The sequence below is a fragment of the Syngnathus typhle genome, linkage group LG8, assembly GCF_033458585.1.
Source record: "Syngnathus typhle isolate RoL2023-S1 ecotype Sweden linkage group LG8, RoL_Styp_1.0, whole genome shotgun sequence".
In the NCBI taxonomy this organism is placed as follows: domain Eukaryota; kingdom Metazoa; phylum Chordata; class Actinopteri; order Syngnathiformes; family Syngnathidae; genus Syngnathus; species Syngnathus typhle.
The window spans coordinates 2498408-2517983 of record NC_083745.1 but is presented as its reverse complement, the minus strand read 5'-3'; the positions used below and the strand labels follow the sequence as shown (position 1 = coordinate 2517983).

The window sequence follows — 19576 nt, the reverse complement described above, 5'->3', positions numbered from 1 at the left end:
CTGGCTGATCATGTTTTGGGTGTGTAAACAGACTGGTTTTATGTAAATTAGCCTCGCTGTTCTGTCACAGTTGGCTAGAAGGGCTCAAAGGGCAGATTTAGCTTTTTTTTTTTTTCTTTTCTTAATTCCACGCTTGATAGATGAGCAGGCACTCCACAGACCCAACTATTTTGATACGAGTCATTAAAAAGTCAATTTTGCGTAACATGTCCCCTTTAGTACCTAAATGCTTTCAGTAAATTTTAACCCCAGTTTCACGGCAGGCACCTCGTACTAAACTTTTGTTTAGATGACCAAAATATTAGAGACGGCTGCTCTCCTAATGATGTAGTGCACTTCAATACGCAATTGTTAACTGCAGCACCAATCATAACCTCTTTGACAATGCCAATCAGAAATGAGCATTGTCAGGGCAATGCAAATTGTCGGGTTAAATACACCAAATATTGCCCCGCAATTATTTCCAACAATGAGCCCCGTTGTGACAAACATTTGAACCGCGTTCACCCTGTCAACAATTGCATTTGCATGACAAAACGCCCTAATGCGACATTGTTAAATCAATTCGGTGCAAACTGGGAGTTTGAACAATTTCCTCGGCAGCTTGTGCCAGGGAGGGAAAGACGGGAAATGAAAGGAAAGCAAAATGCGCTACTTGGTATTAAAATGGAAATGAGAAAATGCCAAAGTAGGAAAGGAAGAAAAAAAAGCAATGCAAATGTGAAAGCCTTTGAAAAGCTCGCTGATGAAACCGATAAGGGTACCTTTAATTAAAACTGTGATTCATTTCATTTTTATTGACTGTTATGACTGAATTTTATCATCATATTAATTCACAAGATTGAGGCTCAATTGTAGGCTGAAAATTGACTACTTTTCAGAAAAACTGATGAGTACTGATCAATATATGGTCCTTACAAGTGAAAATGTTGAAAAAATTCCTTTGGCCAAATGTTAATTACCCACCCTGGTACCGAGGCGGTCCAAGCATATTTCTGGGGCTGGGGGATTCAGTGCCCCCAGAGCCCCCCAATCTAGCTCCGCCAGTGTCCCCTCTAAAAGAGCCGTAATGTCCCAAAAAAAAAAAAAAAAGCCAATCTGCATGGTGTCTGCAAACTATTAAGATGTTTTGCTATTGTGTGCCAGGAACAAAAACAGGACCGAGACAATCAAAAGTCGCAACCACAAATACACATTCACAGATTGCGTCTGCTCCACCAATGAGAGAAGTAAGCAAACGTGACAGAAAGACGATATTGCTTGTTATCGCAGGCGTGTTTGCGTGATTGTGTGTGTTTGCAACCGAGTGTGTACACAAGGACTCATTATCTCCAAATGAATACTGAAAATGAGGTTTAGATTTTCCGTCCAGGTAAAGGTTACAATCTGAAACACACTTTGAGTGAAAATACATCCGGCAAGGAAAGCAAAACCAACTGACAATTTTTTTTTAGTTTTTTTTTATTTAAATCTAATGAACACTTACTTTATTGACCAATGTTTTTAGACGCACCTTGTAATCAATAAACAAATCCATCGGAAGTTGGACTAAACCACTTAGCTAATTAATTGGTCCTCTTCTAAAGACATTTTGGACAATTAAATGCATCCAATTTTCCCAATCCAACAATTGTATCAAGTCTTATGAGAAGAGTATAATATAATATATTATAATATATTATAATAATAGTATAATATAATCTGCTGTTTGTACTGTACAGTACAGAATGTTTCCAAAGAAAGTAGCCTATACCTCCATGAATACAAATTTAAAAAACTTGCTAAACAAAACAGATTATGGGACAAGTGGTGTCACAATTATCTCCAAGATTTATTGTGGCAATTGGCTTTCCTGCCATGTTTCCCGCACAGAGAAGGCCGCTTCTTATCTGCGGTGAAGTCACATCACTCATCTTTAGGAGTCCCTTTCTCATTCAGATCTCGCCGTTTAATTGCCTTAAAAGGAGAGTGACTAATGATAAACAAGACAAATGTGAATAGGAGTTAATTAGGATGTTTTGGGTGAACCTATTTAGCTTCTTCAAAACGTAAAATTAAAAAAAAAAAACTTGGTGTGATGTAGTGAAGCTCTATGCCAATTCAAACCAAAACCGTAAGAATTAAAAAGATTTATTCGGGAATGTTCAGTGTTTGGGAAATTCAGCCCCCGAAGACAGTTTCACTTAGCGACATGAAATTTGGTTGGCATGTCAAACATAAGTTTGGACCCACAAAAAAAATCTTAAGAAATCATACCCTGAAATCCATACACACTATGTCGTCCATTTTGGTTTGAACTGGCCATTTTAGATGAATGGAGGCCATTTCAAAGACAAAATTGGCTCTCGAATATTTCCAAAATCCACTTCCTGAAGTCAATGTTACTTAAGATTTGGGGACATTTTTCATCAAGAGTAAACTCACCCAAAAGTTTTCTGAAGCCAAACCTGAAAACATACAGGAAAGTCTCCCATTTTGATTTGAAGCGGCCATTTTAAAGTGACTTGGGCTATTCCTAGAGGTCCCTTAATGACAAATGGCTATCAAATTTGAACCACATGTACTAAACCAGATAAGATACACCAAATTATGAAAATATTTTCACTTTAGCCATATCGTGTGGTCAAAGAACAGCAGCGAGGTTCGAGGACGCGTCATCAAAAACAACTCGACCCAATGTTTACTTAATCTTGTGGCCGGTAGTGACATCACTCCCCGTTAAAAATGAAACAACACAATCACAAAGTACGACACGACTAACACCACAAAACAATGGGGCGATGCCAACATAATTCAATTAAATAAAGTCACTCATGTGTAGCAGATTAGCCACTTGCCTTCGAAATTTATCAACATGAACTAAATTGGCAGAGGCGGGCAAAATACACTTCATCCTAGTCTTCCGTCATGTATATTTTTAGCCTTCCTTCAAAATGAAGCACATCCCTTCCTTTTAACCAGGAAGAAGACATAATGTTATTTCCACTTTGGAGACTTTGCAGTCCTTTCATGCACGATGACTCACTTGGCCTGTAAAAGTCCCGGCCTGGAAGGTGACTCCATCCCCCGCTTTTGTTGGTCTAAGGCTGTTTATTCCCGTGTGATTTACTGAGCGCGCTCGGTTGACAGTGGGCGTCCGACCTTGTCCTCGGCAAAACGAGCAGGTGCGGCGACGGATGAAAGGGATGAAATTGGGAAAATGTCTCTTTTGGCGGGCTTGGGTGCGCCGCGCCGCTCGTAATATGGTTTGCACATCCATTTATTGATGAGACCCCATGGCTCTATGATTTAATTTTTTTTATTATATACGACCAGAATGGAGCAAGGATGAAATCACAAGTTATTGCGTATAAGTTTAAAGTAAAAAAAAAAAAAAAGTGAAAGTCGTGTCAGTCACTCCATTCCTGTAGGGGGCAGTGATGCACGTTCCATCATCATTCAACCATTCGTGATCCGTACCGCTTAACCTCACTAGTGGCCTATCGGAAAATCATATTGGCTGTGCTTTGAGACAGATCCTCTTTCTACTCTCCATTTTACTTTGTATTATCATTTCACAGCATGTCTCCCGGCTTTCCCTAAATCTCTCATATGGAGCCTGAGGCGGTGACACACCTCGCCTGTGATAAATCTGCCGCTTGATTTTGAGAAATGTCGCACCAAAGTGCAGCGTAAATACGACCGGCGGCCTTTAACTTGATTAAATCCCCGGGATGCGGCACCAGGCTGCGACATGCGGAGCGACCAGACACACTTTCTGACGCCAGGGAAGCCCGAAGCGCAATTGTGTTGGAGAAGATTAGCTCAAACTGCTAAAATGATGTAATATGCTGAGCATTGTTCCTCGCAGTCAGATGATGTCACTTGATGGAAAGCGTTTGATATCGTGAGCACGCTTGAGCGTATGTGACACGAAATATGAAATTGGACAAATGTTCTTGGACGGATTTGCCTCGATGGGTATGCGCCGTTACAAGAAATATTCCCATGTATTCCCGATTGGGGCCTAAAAGCGTATTAATGTGATTCTTGTTACTCGTTGGAATACACACACACATTTTCATCTGATAGTGTGACATGTCCAGTTTGCACCGACCGCCCTCAACTCAACTCTGTGTTCTCCTGCAGGCTTTTTATGTCCACAGGTGACCCGGGGTCTGTCTCATTTCGGCCTGTGTGTGTGTGCGTGCGTGCATGTGAGATTAAGCGGAAACATCATGAGGACGTGTCCTCTGATTAGCACACGGAAATGTCAAGCGTGTTTGGAGCCGCTGCTAATGAACAGAAAGCTCCGAAGACTTCGAAAAGGGGACAAAAGATGGAAAAGTGGGCAAAATTAGGAAACATGTTTGAATATCAATGGAAACGTGACGGATGGGCTTTTTTTTTTTCGCTTTTGATAATGATGTCATCTTTTTTTTTTTTACCAGCTGGTTGCTTAATAATAGTGTTAGTTTGAAGACATAATTACAAAAAAAGAAATGAATAATAGCTGTCTTTTTCCCCCAAAAATCAGTGTTACTATGTTAACAGAGCTTAAAATGTCATTTCCTAAAAGAAGCAAAGAGGCGAAGAAAACAGATAAAGTGGATAAAAATCAAACGCTATTTTCCAACATTACATGAGTGTCTGTTCCGTGGGTACAATTACAATAAAAGCAGCGTTTTATCCTTCACGCGTAGATATATGGACGTCAAGTCCTATTACTGTCATATTCCTCCAGATTGTTCTTTTTTTTTTTTCCATCTTCTTTCTCCCAAGCTCCATCAGTTCCTCTAATACCTTCTCTGCTTCCCTGCGTGAATAAACAGCAGACATATTTTGACTTACGGCAAAGCTTTGCCAGCTGGCGCCGTTTCGTTTGCCATTCAAACTGCAACCTTTATTTTATTTTGTTCTTTACAAAATGTAGTTGATGATTTTTTTTTTGATTTTTTTCTAAATACACAGCAAGAATTGTTGTGCTCAAATTCACTTGTTCACTCAAGGCGGTGTGAACGCTGCTTTATAAATAAACCGGCCTTGTCGTCTCACTTCTCTGCCGCTTGTCTTTCTGATGCTATTTTCTCTGTCCTCTCTTACTATTTCCATCCCTGTGTATGCACTGAATTACCATGCAACACAGATCTTTTTTTTAAAGGCACAAATCTTTTATATTGTTATCCTCAAGCCGATTTGTGTCATCTTTCTGAATTTCATTTAGCAGTGTCATGTTAACGCCGCTACTAGAAAAGTGGGGGGTGGCAGAGAGGAACCCTGGGCTTTTTTTTTTGGCCCGGCCTTGCGTCCCTCCCCTCCCTTTCCCTGAAATAGCTCCTTTATTTTCAGCTGCCCCCAATAAGACAGTAGTGGCTGCAGGTGAAAAAGAGAGGACGCGAAAGAGAGGAAGAGTGGCATGCCATGCGTTGGCACGGCAATGTGGTGGACATGTCATGTGATCACTCATGCGATTTTGTAGACTCTACTGGCTGTAATCCTCCATTTTTTTTTTTTCCAGGTGCACTTATAGAAGAAACATTATTGGACATAATACATTATTGTTTCTAAAAAAAAAAATCAAATTACGTTTTCCTTTTTTTCCACAAATATTAAAATGCCGTTGCCACCAATATGTTGATTCTTTTTGTTTTAAAAAAAAAAATCTCGTTTTGTCATGCACATTTACTTAAGATTGATTATTGTGAATTAGCCTAATTGACTACTTTTATTAACAACAAAGAATTGGTCACATCGCCAACTACTGGCCTAGCATGCACATTGCATCTTTTTTTTTACACCTGTGCAAAAGCATCCTCCTGTTATTCTCACAAAAAAAAAAAAAGCCGTTTTTACTGACCTTTACCCCTACCCACGTGTTCTTTTAGTTTTTGCCACATGATTAACACTTTGCATAAAATGCCAAAAAGCATTCCGATGGTGCAATTAAGATTGCATGCTCTGTCACTATCGTCATGCTGGCGCACGTAACCCCAGCTGTTATCAAGACGATGAGGAGAAAGAAAGGAAAAAAAAAAGGCGTGTGAAGGAAAAAGGAGTGCTCACTTGTCCCCCCCCCCTTTCTCTCCCCGCAGATCTCTTTACGCAGAGAGAGAGCGAAAGAGAGAGCGAGAGAGGGTGGGGGTAAGTGGAAGAGGAAGAATGAGGAAGACGAGCCTCTCTCTCTCTCTCTCTCTCTCTCTCTCTCTCCACTCCGGTCCCAACCCAAGCACACATGCGGGCTCTGCTGATGAAGCTCCGCCGCGGTCATTCAGGTCGCTCCGGAGGCGCTCCATGGAAACACGCCGACCGCACTCTCGCCACCAACAACAGATAAACAAACAAACACACCAGGAAGCTGCAGGAAGAAGAAGAAAAAAGTGCCCGTGTGCATGGGAATTCGGACCGGTTTGCCTCCCCTCCACTACTAACACCACCACCACCACCCCCTCCTCCTCCTCCGCCTCCTCCTCCTCAGACTTGTGTGTGCCTTCGCTCGGGGGCCCCGTCCGCCGTCTCGGTGGTTATAAGAGAAGCTCCACTCGGCTCACCTCCACTCGGCTCACCTCCGCTCGGATCACAGCTCGGCGAGGAAGGTAGGAACTTTTACCCTCACCGTACTGTTTTTGGGCCAAAGTGAATTGGAACACCTGGATGAGCTCTCCGTTCCCCCGGTTGGCTCATCCGAGCGCGCAGCCGGCGGTATACCGACGCCCCCCCATTCAGCCTTCATTCAATGCGCTCCAGGCTCCGGCTTTTCTCCCTCTTCTTTTGTGCACGAGTGACAATTACGCACGCCGAGCACGTCCTTGCGCCATTCCCTCCCTTTTTAATTAGACTTTTACCGTGGCAAGTTGCGCTCCAAATTGGACCCCCCGCTAAATGTGAATGGACCACTGATGCACCCAATCACATTTGAGGGATTTCTTGCAAATACTCCGATGAGTTTACTCTTTCGGGAAAAAAAACGCTATCACACGCCTACTACTACGATGCGGTCCATCACTGGAAGGCTTTCCAAGCATTTTCCTGCCTGACTGCACCTCCAGCTTGATGGCTGTCTGTGGAATTAGATTGCAGAGCAGATTTAACCCCAAAAAGTGAGAGAGAGAGGGGGGGGGGGGGGGGGTGTCACGCCTATAGAATTTAATCATTGTTAAATCCAGACTGCACGGTCTTCCATGTAAATGCTTTCATGATGCCAGTGACGTGTTAGGTTGTCACATTATGCCCCCCCCCCTCATGTCCCCCCAGTCATATTGTCTAATGGTTGGCGTTGAAGCTGAAATGATCATAAAGATAGCGTGAGATGCTGATCCGCCAGTGCATAAAAGTGTAAACCCGCTGTTTACGGTAAACACGGAAAAAGGTCAGGGATTGGAGGTGTTCATGGAGAACTGAGTAAGGCGGGAAAACAAATGATATACATCTTTTCTGAAGATATTTTTTAAGATGTGATATGTGCTGACAGGTACTATCTATCCATCCCGCAGGAGGAGTACGGTACTAGTACCCCGTGTAGCTTCAATCGATGAGGCAATTCAATCCATTGGTCGTTCATCATCACCGATCAGTGGCGGCGGTGTGATCTCGTGGTTAAAAATGGCGGCTAAGCGAGTCATGTTGGACTCAGTATAGTCCGGAAGATGATTTTTGAAAGGAAAGTTTGGAAAATATATTCAAAGAGTTTTAATTGCTGGATGCGGCCATTTGTCAGTGGCCCACGGGACAGGTATGAGTCAGCCCCATAAACTCTGCCTAGCAACAAGTAGCTGGGGCAAGTGTAGCTGTGCCCCATTAGAACCAGTAGATAGGGTTTGGGCAAAAAGCTTTTACCGTAATTTTCGGACTATAAGTCACGTTTTTTTTTTCATAGTTTGGGTGGGGGGGGGCAACTTGTAATCAGGAGCGACTTATATACATATATATATTTTTTATGCGTGCATTGTAATCTTCTTAGACAATCCTTGTTGGAATGAACAATGGCGTACTTCAGCCCATGGGGAGTATGATGTAGCTTACAGATGATGCATGCACATTCTCATTAATCTGAATATTCATATTTCACTTCACGTTCTTGTTTCATCTGTTTTTTGTAATACGACAACATGCATTTTTTATTCATCATGTGTATACCAAATGTTCCCACCCCCATCTCGTTGCTTCTCGATAAACTGTACACCACGCGTACATGTTAGCTGCTAATGGACCGATCCAAACGAGCTCAGGAATGAGCAGGCGAGCGCAACAGCCTGGTTAATGTATGGCGTGTTGATGGAATTAGCATTCTTGCAATCTGTGACTCAAATTGATTGATGATTGGCGAAAGCAACAATGTGCGTCTTGAAACCATTTTCGGGGCAGGTTCTTAATGAATCCATTATTTCAGAGTCCTCCATCTCATAGTTTGTCACAATGACTTAGGACATCCAATCGGGGGAAAGGCCAAAAAGTTATGTCGACGGCATTACAGAACAACCTGTGCGGCTCTGACCGGACCTTGAACCGATTAATGGTTACATTGATGTGTGGATACTATTTTTAGCACGTGTTTACCCTCCTAGTTGCTGACCATTCTGTGATCGTTTTCGGAAGCGGCGGCTATAAAAGAAAAGATGATTAATGATGGATGGAACCGCAGGCGTGTGTAAAGCCCAAACAGCGAGCTGACAAATGTTCTTGTCATGAAATGAGACACCTCGGGTGCCCCCATTGGACTTCCAAAATGAAATACCCCACTGCTGTCATCTCTGGATGGGACATAAAAGCAGAGCTCAAGGTCAACTTCGATTTCATGATACGCACCATTACTCTTTATTTATTTTATTTTTTTTAAATGATGTTTCTTATTTATTTTAATTTCATTATGCTCTCCTCGTTTACTTTTAATCTCAACTGTTAGGTTTTGACATCGTGGCTAATTTTGATGCCGTTGCGTCAAAGCTACGTTTTGGCTCTTTTCCGCATGAGCTCGATTTATTTTATTTTCCCCGCCGAGTTAGCTCCGTTTTGAACACGAGCCCAGCATATTTTCATGTCGGCTCGCGAGGGGATATTATGGAATGTGATATTTCAATTAGAAATCAATGGAGCTGCCAGCATTCAGCGGGTCAAAGCTCTCCAGTGTTAGCCGCACGCGTACTTGATACTGCTACCTGCTAATGCACACTTTGATTCCCTTTGCCTATCGATTAAAAGCTCGTCATTTATTTACTTTTGTTCTCTGTTAAAACTCATCTTGGATGCCTTTTAGATGATAATTTAATGATGCTTAAAATGGAAATAAACACTGAAGATTTAATGTCCTTTCAAAAGTATATCGCTAGCTATGTTGCTTGCTAGCCAGAAGCTGAGCTGCACTGTTTGTTTACTGAGTAATCAAAATGTGTGTAGAGCTTGAGGCAGTTCCACTTCCTGTACTTTACCCCCCTAAAATAACAAAAGTTCTATTTCACCCATTGTAAAACGGGATTACGCTCTGAGTATACGCAGTGTTTAATTTGTCAAGAAATTGTAAACACGGTCTATTGATTGAATTTTAAGTATGACAAATAGAAGAGTCTGCTGGACTTTTACAATCATCTGGGCATAAAAATCAATCAACACTTGCCATTTCTTTCCATTATAAGCGGCGGAGACAAAGTACAGACTTGGTTAGAACAGCAGCTATAAAATTAATAAACCTTTTGGTTATTGTTTGATTGCCATAGTTACAGAGTAATGTGACAACGGATGATCACAGTTCGCTGTAATTACGGTATTTTCCCTCTGATGAGTTCCAGTTCGGGGAGGGGGGGGGTGTATAAACACCTTGCTCTGCTTGGCGCTCGATACCGCGCTAGTTATTGTGCGCAGGAAATAAACGAGACGCGGCGTGATCATGGATGAGGGAGATGCATTGGCTCAACATGAAGGTTTTGTAATTGAATTGGGGATGAGTATAATAATAGATTCAATGATCGTTACGATTGTTGATTAATCGTCTCTGGCTGGGCCTTGTTGATTGGCTCAATGAGGTCACTGTCTCAAGAATAAAAAACGAGATTTTAGAAAGATTTGACTTTATTTGACCTTAGATTTTTCTTTGTCCTATGAGGGAAAAAAGGTTTCGAAAAACTACTCAAACCATTATCCTTTGATCAAGCAAACCTTTTAGCTCCATCAGTTAACCACAAATCGTATAAAATGATGTGGAATTATAGCTCGACAAAACTAGCTAATTTGCGCAGATAAAGGAAGCGATTAATAACAAAGCCCGGCACGGAGAACTTTGTTTGTTTGCTGTACAATTAGCGCTTAGCGCGCGAGAAAACAACCAACCGAATATCGATAAGCGCATCAACACTTTTCTGCTTTATTTGCAGCCACGTAATTATCGATAGTCTCTCAGCATCTTAGTAATCGATGCGTAAATGCACAATGTTTTCACCGTGCAAATAATCCTAACTCACGTGTCAGTCATTTTCCATCCCAAGATAACACAAAAGCCGCCTTGATGTTCCTTACATTAATAATATCCTACATGCATTAATCTCAGGTTTTTTCAGATATGATGCGTACGTGAAGCGTAAATCCCATGAGCTCCCTTAGGCCAAACTTACCTCATCTTGATCCAGCCAGCAGCTCCTCGTCTCGTGCCGTCGCGCCGATCTTTGCGTGGCATTTGAGATGATAAATAATTCAGCCATCTTGGGATCTTTCATCCCTTTTCTTCACTTGAGACAATTCTTTTTTTTCCCCCCTCCAACCGTCTGCGTCAGTGGCGCACCGCTGAGCTTTAAACACGATTATTAGGCGAGAAAATGACCACATTGTTCAGTCAGGGGCCGAGTCCTAAAGTGATATACTGTCACTCGTCTGTTTAATACATCGTTATTTCAACACCCAATGTGATCTATGAGACCAAAGCACAATGGTATCCTGGAAATTGTCAGTTAAAAACAGGTAGAGACACCTGTGCCACGTGTTACCGTCGATCCATCAACTGACATAAACACTGAATGTTTGCTTAGCGCTTGTAAATTCCTGACTTGTACGGCGAGGTTTGTTATCTTGCCAGCCAGATTGAAAACACAATTTAGAGCCCAGCATCACCGCTGGCCAAACGTGTTTACGCTGTAACCTCATTTACTCGGCAAACCTTTTTACCACAAGTCAGCCGGAGACCGTTATCGGTGAACGCGGGGACAGTCGGCCCGCAGATTTCGGCGTGGGCCGAGTAGGGATAACAAGCATATTATCGAATGATGGAAATTCAAGTTTATCTTCAAGTCGTTTGAACTTCCCGCCCTTTAAGCAACGCAAACATCTGAAAGATGCCTTTTGATGTTTGAACTTCTGCTTCCCAATGAACCACTGCATTAATTTTGCAGAGGCAATCTAAGCTAGGCTATATTTCACAGCATTGATTTCTTAAAGCAACAAGTAGTACTATAGCCAATTAAAAGTCAGAAGGAAGCACTTGAAGCATTAACCAAGTCTTCTTCTCCTCCTGTGTCCTTTTCTTAAAGGTTCCTCATCGATCGTCACCTCGCGTCTCCGATTCAGACGTCAACATGGCCCCGAAGCTGTCAGTCATCGCCCTTGTTCTGCTCGTCAGGCTTCAGCCTTTGCTGGCCGGTGCGCCCCCTGAGCCCAGCTTAGGCAGCTCAGTGTCGGCGGTGTCCACTAATAAAACGGAGTGCAGCAAACCAGAAGAGTGCACGCCCGGCGTCATGCTGCCCGTGTGGGAACCCATGAACCCGTCATTTGGCGACAAAGTAGCCCGGGCGACTGTGTACTTTGTAGCTCTGGTTTACATGTTCCTGGGCGTGTCCATCGTCGCCGATCGCTTCATGGCGTCCATCGAGGTGATCACCTCACAGGAGAAGGAGATCACCATCAAGAAACCCAACGGAGAGACCAGCACCACCACGGTGCGCATCTGGAACGAGACCGTGTCCAACCTCACCCTAATGGCCCTGGGCTCCTCGGCTCCGGAGATCCTGCTGTCTGTTATAGAGGTGGTGGGCCACGGCTTTGACGCCGGCACCTTGGGTCCCTCCACCATCGTGGGCTCGGCCGCATTCAACATGTTCGTCATCATCGGTATTTGCGTTTGGGTGGTGCCTGACGGCGAGACCAGGAAGGTCAAGCACCTGCGGGTGTTCTTTGTCACCGCTTCCTGGAGCATCTTTGCCTACATCTGGCTCTACCTGATCCTGTCGGTCATTTCGCCCGGCGTAGTGCAGGTGTGGGAAGCCCTGCTTACCTTCTTCTTCTTCCCAATCTGCGTGGTGTTTGCCTGGGTGGCCGACCGACGTCTGCTTTTCTACAAGTACGTGTATAAGCGCTACAGGACGGGCAAGCAGCGCGGCATGATCATCGAGACCGAAGGCGACCGGCCGCTTCCTTCTAAGGTATAGTTTGAGCTCGCCATCATCTTCAAAGCTTCTCTTACACATTTAGACTTCAGAGGCTTATCTTTAGAAGTCTAGCGCTGTTTTATTTTACCGGACAGTTTCGTCTTTGTCGTCGCCAGGCAACCTTTCGTTTTGGTCGTCTTTGCTATCAGTGATTGTCACAGGTGTCTCATTTCAACTCACTTGGTTCCATTAAAAATGACGTGACACATTGGAAACTGTAAACAAAAGTAAAAGCATAAAAGGCACTTTCACGTTCGCCATGTCCGGAGGACTGAGTGTTGGAGTTGAGTCCCAAAATTTCCCATTCCAAACATAAAATCAGAACTCGTCAAGGACCGGTCATGTAAACGGGCTCCATCGTTGCATTTGGTACCGATGCTAAAATGTTTTGGCTAGCTCGCGATGTATTTGAAACTCTTTTCGCAAAACCGTTACTGAACATCCAAGACTTGAAAACCAACCCTGGGATGAGATTTGAACCCCCCCCCCCCCCCCCTAAAAATGTTTTGACTTTTAAGGTGGTGTAAAAGGAAGGTACCACTGTTTACCATTAAAATAGAATCTTAAGAGAGGTAATTGCCAGGTCATCATCCCCTATTCCAGAAGGAAGAAAAAAGCTGACTATTAAGAGAGTGAAAAAGGAACTTACCGTAATTTTTGGACTATAAATCGCACCGGAGTATAAGTCGCACCAGCCATAAAATGCCCAAAAAAGTGAAAAAAACCCCATATATATGTATATAAGTCGCTCCTGAGTATAAGTCACCCCCCCCCCCCACCTAAACGCGACTTATAGTCCGGAAATTACGGTACTTAAAAATGTCTGTGTTTGTCAGCAAATACTCTTTTGATGGGAATCTTGCCAGTGAACGCAATCCTTTAGTGCTTTGAAAATGGGGGGATTTCTTTTAGGAAAAGTTCAGATTCAGTTTCCTTCCAAACAATCTCCAATCTCGTCTTCATTCAAAAGACCCGTGGCATTTCTTTGAGCTTAGCGCTCCAAATATGGAGTGTCGTAGTACAGACAGACGAGGACGAGAAAGCAAACCGCAGCCTCGGAGGGTGACGATATGCAAATTCCTACAGTGTTAAATTGCCAATTTGCCTCAAGTAGAAAAAGGAAGTCATTTTCAATCAAGCCTGTACAACCTCGAGAGCCCTGACGGCTGCAAAATGAAATAAAAATCAGATGATGGACTTGTTTCTGCCTGATGAAATTATTTGTTGGCAGCCACTTGCACGAAAACTAGTGGCGCTGGTTTTTGGATTGTAGCGTGTCAAACACGCATCCACTTTTCAAGTGAGCTGAATTTGTATCTGCATTACATCATCCAAAACTGTTATTCACTTTGTTTACTTTATTGACTTTCTACATTGAAACTTTCACTTTTAAAAATCAAATGTGTCCCTCGAGCACAATTTTTTTTAAAGTTGGCTTCCCTAACACCTCAAGGTGGACATCGAGATGGACGGCAAGATGCTCAACTCTCACGGAGTCGACTTCCTGGACGGCCCGCTGGGTTTGGATATCGACGAGAAAGACCTGGACGAGGAGGAAACCCGTAGAGACATGGCCAAGATTCTCAAGGAGCTCAAACAGAAGCATCCAGACAAAGAGGTGAGTTTTCTTTGTCCCGAGGCTGTTTCTTGTGTGTCTACGTCACGCCGACAATAATTGATGAACTGGTTTGACTAGGTCCTGACAAGGCTCTTTGTTCTGATTGAACGAGGGCAGACACCAAAAAGCATGAGCCATTATTTGCAGGAGAAACACCATCGGTTAGCTTTTTATCGAAGTACCGTATTTTCCGGACTATAAGGCGCACCGGATTATAAGGCGCACCTTCAATGAATGGGCCATTTTAACACTTTGTCCTTATATAAGGCGCACCGGACTATAAGGCGCACCATTAATGCATCTTGTCAGATTTCTAATCCAAATCAAATCATTCTCCATTTTATCTTTTTTATTTCAACTTCAGACGCAACAAAATATATATCACAAAATATAATCACAAAATAATGATCCATTGTCTTTTTGATTCATGATTCATGGTCTTCAGCGAGCCACTTACGATTGAATTCATCACACAATGCTTCGGGCCAGTTTAAATTTAAGAATTTGGTCCATATATAAGACGCACTGGACTATAAGCTTTTGAGAACATTTTAGGTTTTTAGGTGCGCCTTATAGTCCAGAAAATACGGTACTCTTGTTAAAATATCTTTGTGTATTTTGCGCTTACAGTTTTCAACTCCACTTGTCAAACTGTCTTCTTGTAGTGATTGTGGAGACACTGGTAACAGTGTTAGCTAATGCTAATCAATGCTAACACAGCAAGCTTTGCTTACCTTTTGGCTTTGATAACCAGACATTGGTTGAGCAGTTTGCATTAGAGTTCTGAGAAGTTTCAGAGTTAGAATCCTCTTCACAAAATGGAAGCCGATAAGCGTGCAGCCAAACAGTTTCCATCCTTGTTAGCCTGAATAAGACTTGCAATCAACTTATACCAACGCGCAAACGGTAAGCCGTGCTGATGAATTCCGACATTAGGCGCACTCACAGATTTAACAAGGCCCTAAAACAGATCATGCAAGGCTTTGTGAGGCATTACACGGCTTTCTTAGCTGAGCGTCCAAAGTATTATTTCCAGGTTTCACCTCCTCTGCTTTATAGTAGCATCTTCCTCACTCTCTTACGTCCCAAGATAGTCTTGTTTCCAGTACGGGTGCATTTGTGAGGTCGTCTTCACAGCATGATTTAAGCTCTCCAGCATTGCTTTAGATCCTATCTGCTGACATAATACCTTTGCTATACTTTTATGATCTGACTTGACATGCCAAAGGGGAATACGGCAGACGGCGGCAAGGGAAGAATCGGAATGATCTTATCTTTCTGCAGAACAGCCTTTTGTGAACTTTCCAAGCCACGCTAGAATGCTTTAGAGAGCTCAACGTATCTTCTGGCGCATTTTACAGGCTGCATATTGTGAACAATTGACTTTTTAATAGCTTGTATACAAATGGCTGGGTCTCTGCAGTGCCTGCTCACCAATCAAGTGTGAAATTAAACAAGTACGTCTTTTGTGATCAGCCTTCATGAAATATATGTCGCTGAGAAAGTCCTCCAGAATTTTGCTGAATAAATACATCGTCCCAGTGTTGACTCTCATATTACACCTTTGTGTGTGTTGTATCCAGGTGGAGCAGCTAATAGAACTGGCCAATTACCAGGTTCTGAGCCAGCAGCAAAAGAGTCGGGCTTTCTATCGCTGCCAGGCCACCCGGCTCATGACGGGCGCGGGCAACATCCTGAAGAAACACGCCGCCGACCAGGCGCGCAAGGCCGTCAGCATGCACGAAATGTGTTCCGATGCCGGCGACAATGACCCGATTTCCAAGGTGTTCTTCGAACCCGCCACCTACCAGTGCCTGGAGAACTGCGGCACGGTCGCAGTGAACGTCATGCGGCGCGGCGGCAACCTGGCCAAGACCATTTCCGTGGAGTACCGGACCGAGGACGGCACAGCCAACGCCGGCTCGGACTATGAGTTCACCGAGGGCGTGGTGGTGTTCAAACCTGGCGAGACGGTCAAAGAGATCCGCGTGGGAATCATCGATGACGACATCTTCGAGGAGGACGAGAACTTCCTTATCCACCTGTCCAACGTAAAAGTCCTGACGACAGAAGGCGAGGAGCCCACGGAGGACGAGTCGGCTAACCACGTGGACTCGGTGGCCTGCCTGGGCCTGCCGGCCACAGCCACCGTCACCATCTTTGACGACGACCACGCCGGAATCTTCACGTTCGAGGAGCCCGCGTTCCACGTGAGCGAGAGCGTGGGCACCATGGAGGTGAAAGTGCTGAGGACGTCGGGCGCCCGCGGCGTGGTCACGCTGCCCTACAAGACGGTAGAGGGGACGGCGCGGGGCGGCGGCGAGGACTTTGAGGACGCACACGGCGTACTGGAGTTCCAGAACGACGAGATCTTGTGAGTAGCCACACTATCGTGTCTGCTGTTGATGAAGAAGCGAGGTGCGATGTGGTCACAACGATGGTTCGCTCAACTCTTCCACCTATTTTCTTCATCTCTATCAATCTGTCCTCTCACCTTTGTCTTTCGGTTTCCATTAGGACATTGGTTTGATCTGCTGAAGGCAGAGCTGGGGTCATAGGTTAAGACTTTTAAGCCTAAGACCTTTTTGCAACTCCCATACTGTATGTGGCTCGCATCCATCACTGCTCTTTGGATTCCACCGGCCGTCTGTTTAATCTGTTTTAGGGTTCTTATCGATCCCGCTCCCGCTCTGCACGCTCAGCAGGTTCCGTCCGCCGCGTGGCACTGGGCTGAAGATGTTGGGAAACTGGGTTATTTGTTGCTCGAATCTTAAGCAGGGAGGAATTAAAAGCAGAGGCAGTTACCGATAAATCACACGGGGAGGATTACCCTGCGAACAGCCCTGCCGATCGATAAGCTCGTCAACTTGACGCACGCCAAAGGCTAACGCCCGTTTTTCAGATGAGTCGTACGGGAGCGTTGCAGGGGCAATCATTAACAGTCGGGCTTTTTGTTTGAGCCATTAGCCATCCCAAAAAAGAAGAACCGGTTATTTACCACCGGATGCTCTTTATCTGACAAAAAACAATTGTTACGAGTTACCTAGGTTGACGCGTTTTCATTGTGCATGAGGTGATGAAGCAAGCTCATCAATCATTGTGCTCATGACGCATTTTGTATTGTGCTATTGTCACTTAAACTGAAACTGACTGATTACAAGGAGAATTACTCACGCCTACCCTCGGGAGCGATTATTACATTGTATTTTTTCGGAAAGCATTACTTCACCCTCGGACAAACCCCAAGGCTCACATTTAAACTTATAAACGGGAGAGCAAAAACCCGTTTTTTTTTTCTTTTCTTTTTTTTTAACCTTGAAACCTGTTTTTTGTGCAACCGCTCATTCGGGGATTCTATACTGGCGCATGGTGGGCGAGCCTGTATCGTAAATCAGCCATTGCGGTAAAGGTCCCCCCCGTCTCTCTCTTCCTAGACCGCAATAAAGTTCACAGCTTTGAACCGATGGACCTTTCGCCATGGTGACCATTCGCTGGTTTATGTCCAACGCCTACGAGTATTTCGACCGGTCCATGATTGGAGTGTTGGCTCGGTGATTATCGGTTTAAGACCCCTGCTTGCACTGTTTCTCGTCATTCCAGATGAGCTACTGCCGCCCCGATTACATCAACGTTTCTGACTTCATTGATTATTTCTAGCAGTTGTGTTCATTGCTATCGTGCACGTTAGCGGATATTAACTTGTAGAAAATATGGCTTTGTTTAATTCTATTCTGCAAGGTGGCTCATGAATAACAACCGCTATACATTAATAGTGCAACATGTCTATATAGTGGGCCAAAGTTGTTTTTTTTCTCGACTGCCTTATTTATTCCCAAGTGGCCAATATTGGCATGTCTGTTAAAAGCATCGACAAAGGCCTTATATGGCAATTAAAATATCTTCCTTAAGCACTTTAGCGGATTACCGTTCTCCCAAATGAGGACGAGTTGAGTATTTACAATACGTCAATCACGTTTTCGTTCTTTGGGGCGTCAGTCATCCATCAAATGATTCATTTTAAAATGTTACTAAGGGACAATAGACACCTTTTAATATGAATTTGTAATCTTCACGCTTGCAGCCTTTTTTCCACCAAGCCTGGCATCTCCTGATGGAGGCTCTTTATCAAGAGCACCTCACGGCACACTTCATCTTCCATTTCTATAAAACCTGGTCCAGATGGGCTTGGTACTAGAAGTAGGTCAGCGGTTCTTTTTTTATTGAAATTAGACAAACTGATGAGGAGTGGCAGCCTGTTCCTCGCATGTAGCCAACGTTGGTTAATGACGTCTGTAAGAGCTTCACGGATGGAGCACTCACGAATTGTTTGTCTAGTTTTGGACTTTGTGATCTTGAAAAATACTCTTGACTCTAAACACAATCACACACACATTCCTCCGCGCCATTTATGCAATTTCCATAAACAGGCAGGAGAAACGAGGCGCAGATTCAAATGAGGCTCCCTCCTACACAAACACACACAACCACCACACACACACAGCACACTGGGACTTCACACTCCACTAAGCAGCACAGATTGGCCTTTTGAGACGCATGTTCACCAGCTACACAAGTGTTGGGTTCCTCCGTGTGTAAATGTACTGGATGTGGATATGTGTGTATTCAGTTTGAGGATCTTAAAGCGACGGTAAAGATTTTTAATTGGTTTTTTTTATTGTTAATTGTAGAATTGGGATGCAAACAAAGTTACAAGACAGTTGGGAGAAATTGTTTGAATAAGAACTGAAAAGGCGAGCACGCTTGTATGTGTCATCGATGAGCTTCCTGTAAAAATACTAATTACTACTTTCCTATTCGGCATTCAACTACACTCTTGACTCAGTGATGCAATTGATACATAAAAATGTATTAATAGGTCATTCCTGATTAATTACCCCAAATGATCTATATAATATATCCTTAAAATTCACATTATACATTTCTGCATTTTCCAGATGAAATCCTGGGGCAGGACGTGGTTGGCCACCCCTGGATTATAATTAGGAATTTAAAGCGGTAGCATCCTTATACAACTTTAAACAAAGTCATAAAAAGCTTGTGAAAGTTCCTGGCCGGGTTGCCTGTTTGGGCTAAGTGGCTTTAATGGATGACGATGTGCAGGCTAATTGCGTAGCGCTAGTGTTTATTTTGTATTTTTTTGGCTGGCAGCTGCTGGGAGCCCATCTTTGTTTTATTTCGGTCACTGGGGCACTCCAGTGGTGGCCAAATGTTTTGGGTTGGCGAAGGGATTGGCAAGCTCATCATCATCGTCACTTAGGGAATCCCAGGTTACTAGTACGAGACGTCAGGGTGAGTCAATCAAAATCTGTTGTCAAGAAATTTCCATCGTGGAGATTTTATCATTTGGCCAAGCTTGCATGAAACAAATGACATCAGCAATTAATAATAAATAAAATTTGAGACTTTTTTTCCCACGAACCCCCAAAACTCACTCAATATATTTTACAATTATAATTGTATTATTTATCATGTATTATTTATTAATATCATTGTTTCAGTTTTATGAGCACCCCAGAGTTATAACAGTAGAACCCATTCAGTGGCAATATCGTCCCAC

The 19576-nt window shown here is 43.6% G+C and overlaps 1 protein-coding gene and 1 long non-coding RNA gene across 6 annotated transcripts in view; one reads left to right on the top strand and one right to left on the bottom strand.

Moving 5' to 3' along the window:
* Positions 1 to 19576, top strand: part of slc8a1b (solute carrier family 8 member 1b) — an 82863-nt gene that overhangs the window by 15384 nt on the left and 47903 nt on the right. For 3 of the 5 annotated variants that reach the window (XM_061285065.1, XM_061285064.1, XM_061285063.1), the window contains 4 exons: positions 6072 to 6572; positions 11487 to 12374; positions 13834 to 13998; positions 15582 to 16372. In XM_061285065.1, coding sequence (XP_061141049.1) covers positions 11532 to 12374; positions 13834 to 13998; positions 15582 to 16372 — 1799 coding nt within the window. In that variant the 5' untranslated portion in view covers positions 6072 to 6572; positions 11487 to 11531. Of the gene's footprint in view, positions 1 to 6071; positions 6573 to 11486; positions 12375 to 13833; positions 13999 to 15581; positions 16373 to 18404; positions 18647 to 19576 lie in introns of those variants that run through there. The other 2 variants (XM_061285068.1, XM_061285066.1) reach the window with 2 other exon arrangements.
* Positions 15366 to 16924, bottom strand: LOC133158137 (uncharacterized). The gene is made up of 2 exons (XR_009715147.1): positions 16804 to 16924; positions 15366 to 16728 (listed from the first exon to the last, which is right to left on the bottom strand). It is a non-coding gene; the product is annotated as an uncharacterized LOC133158137 (long non-coding RNA).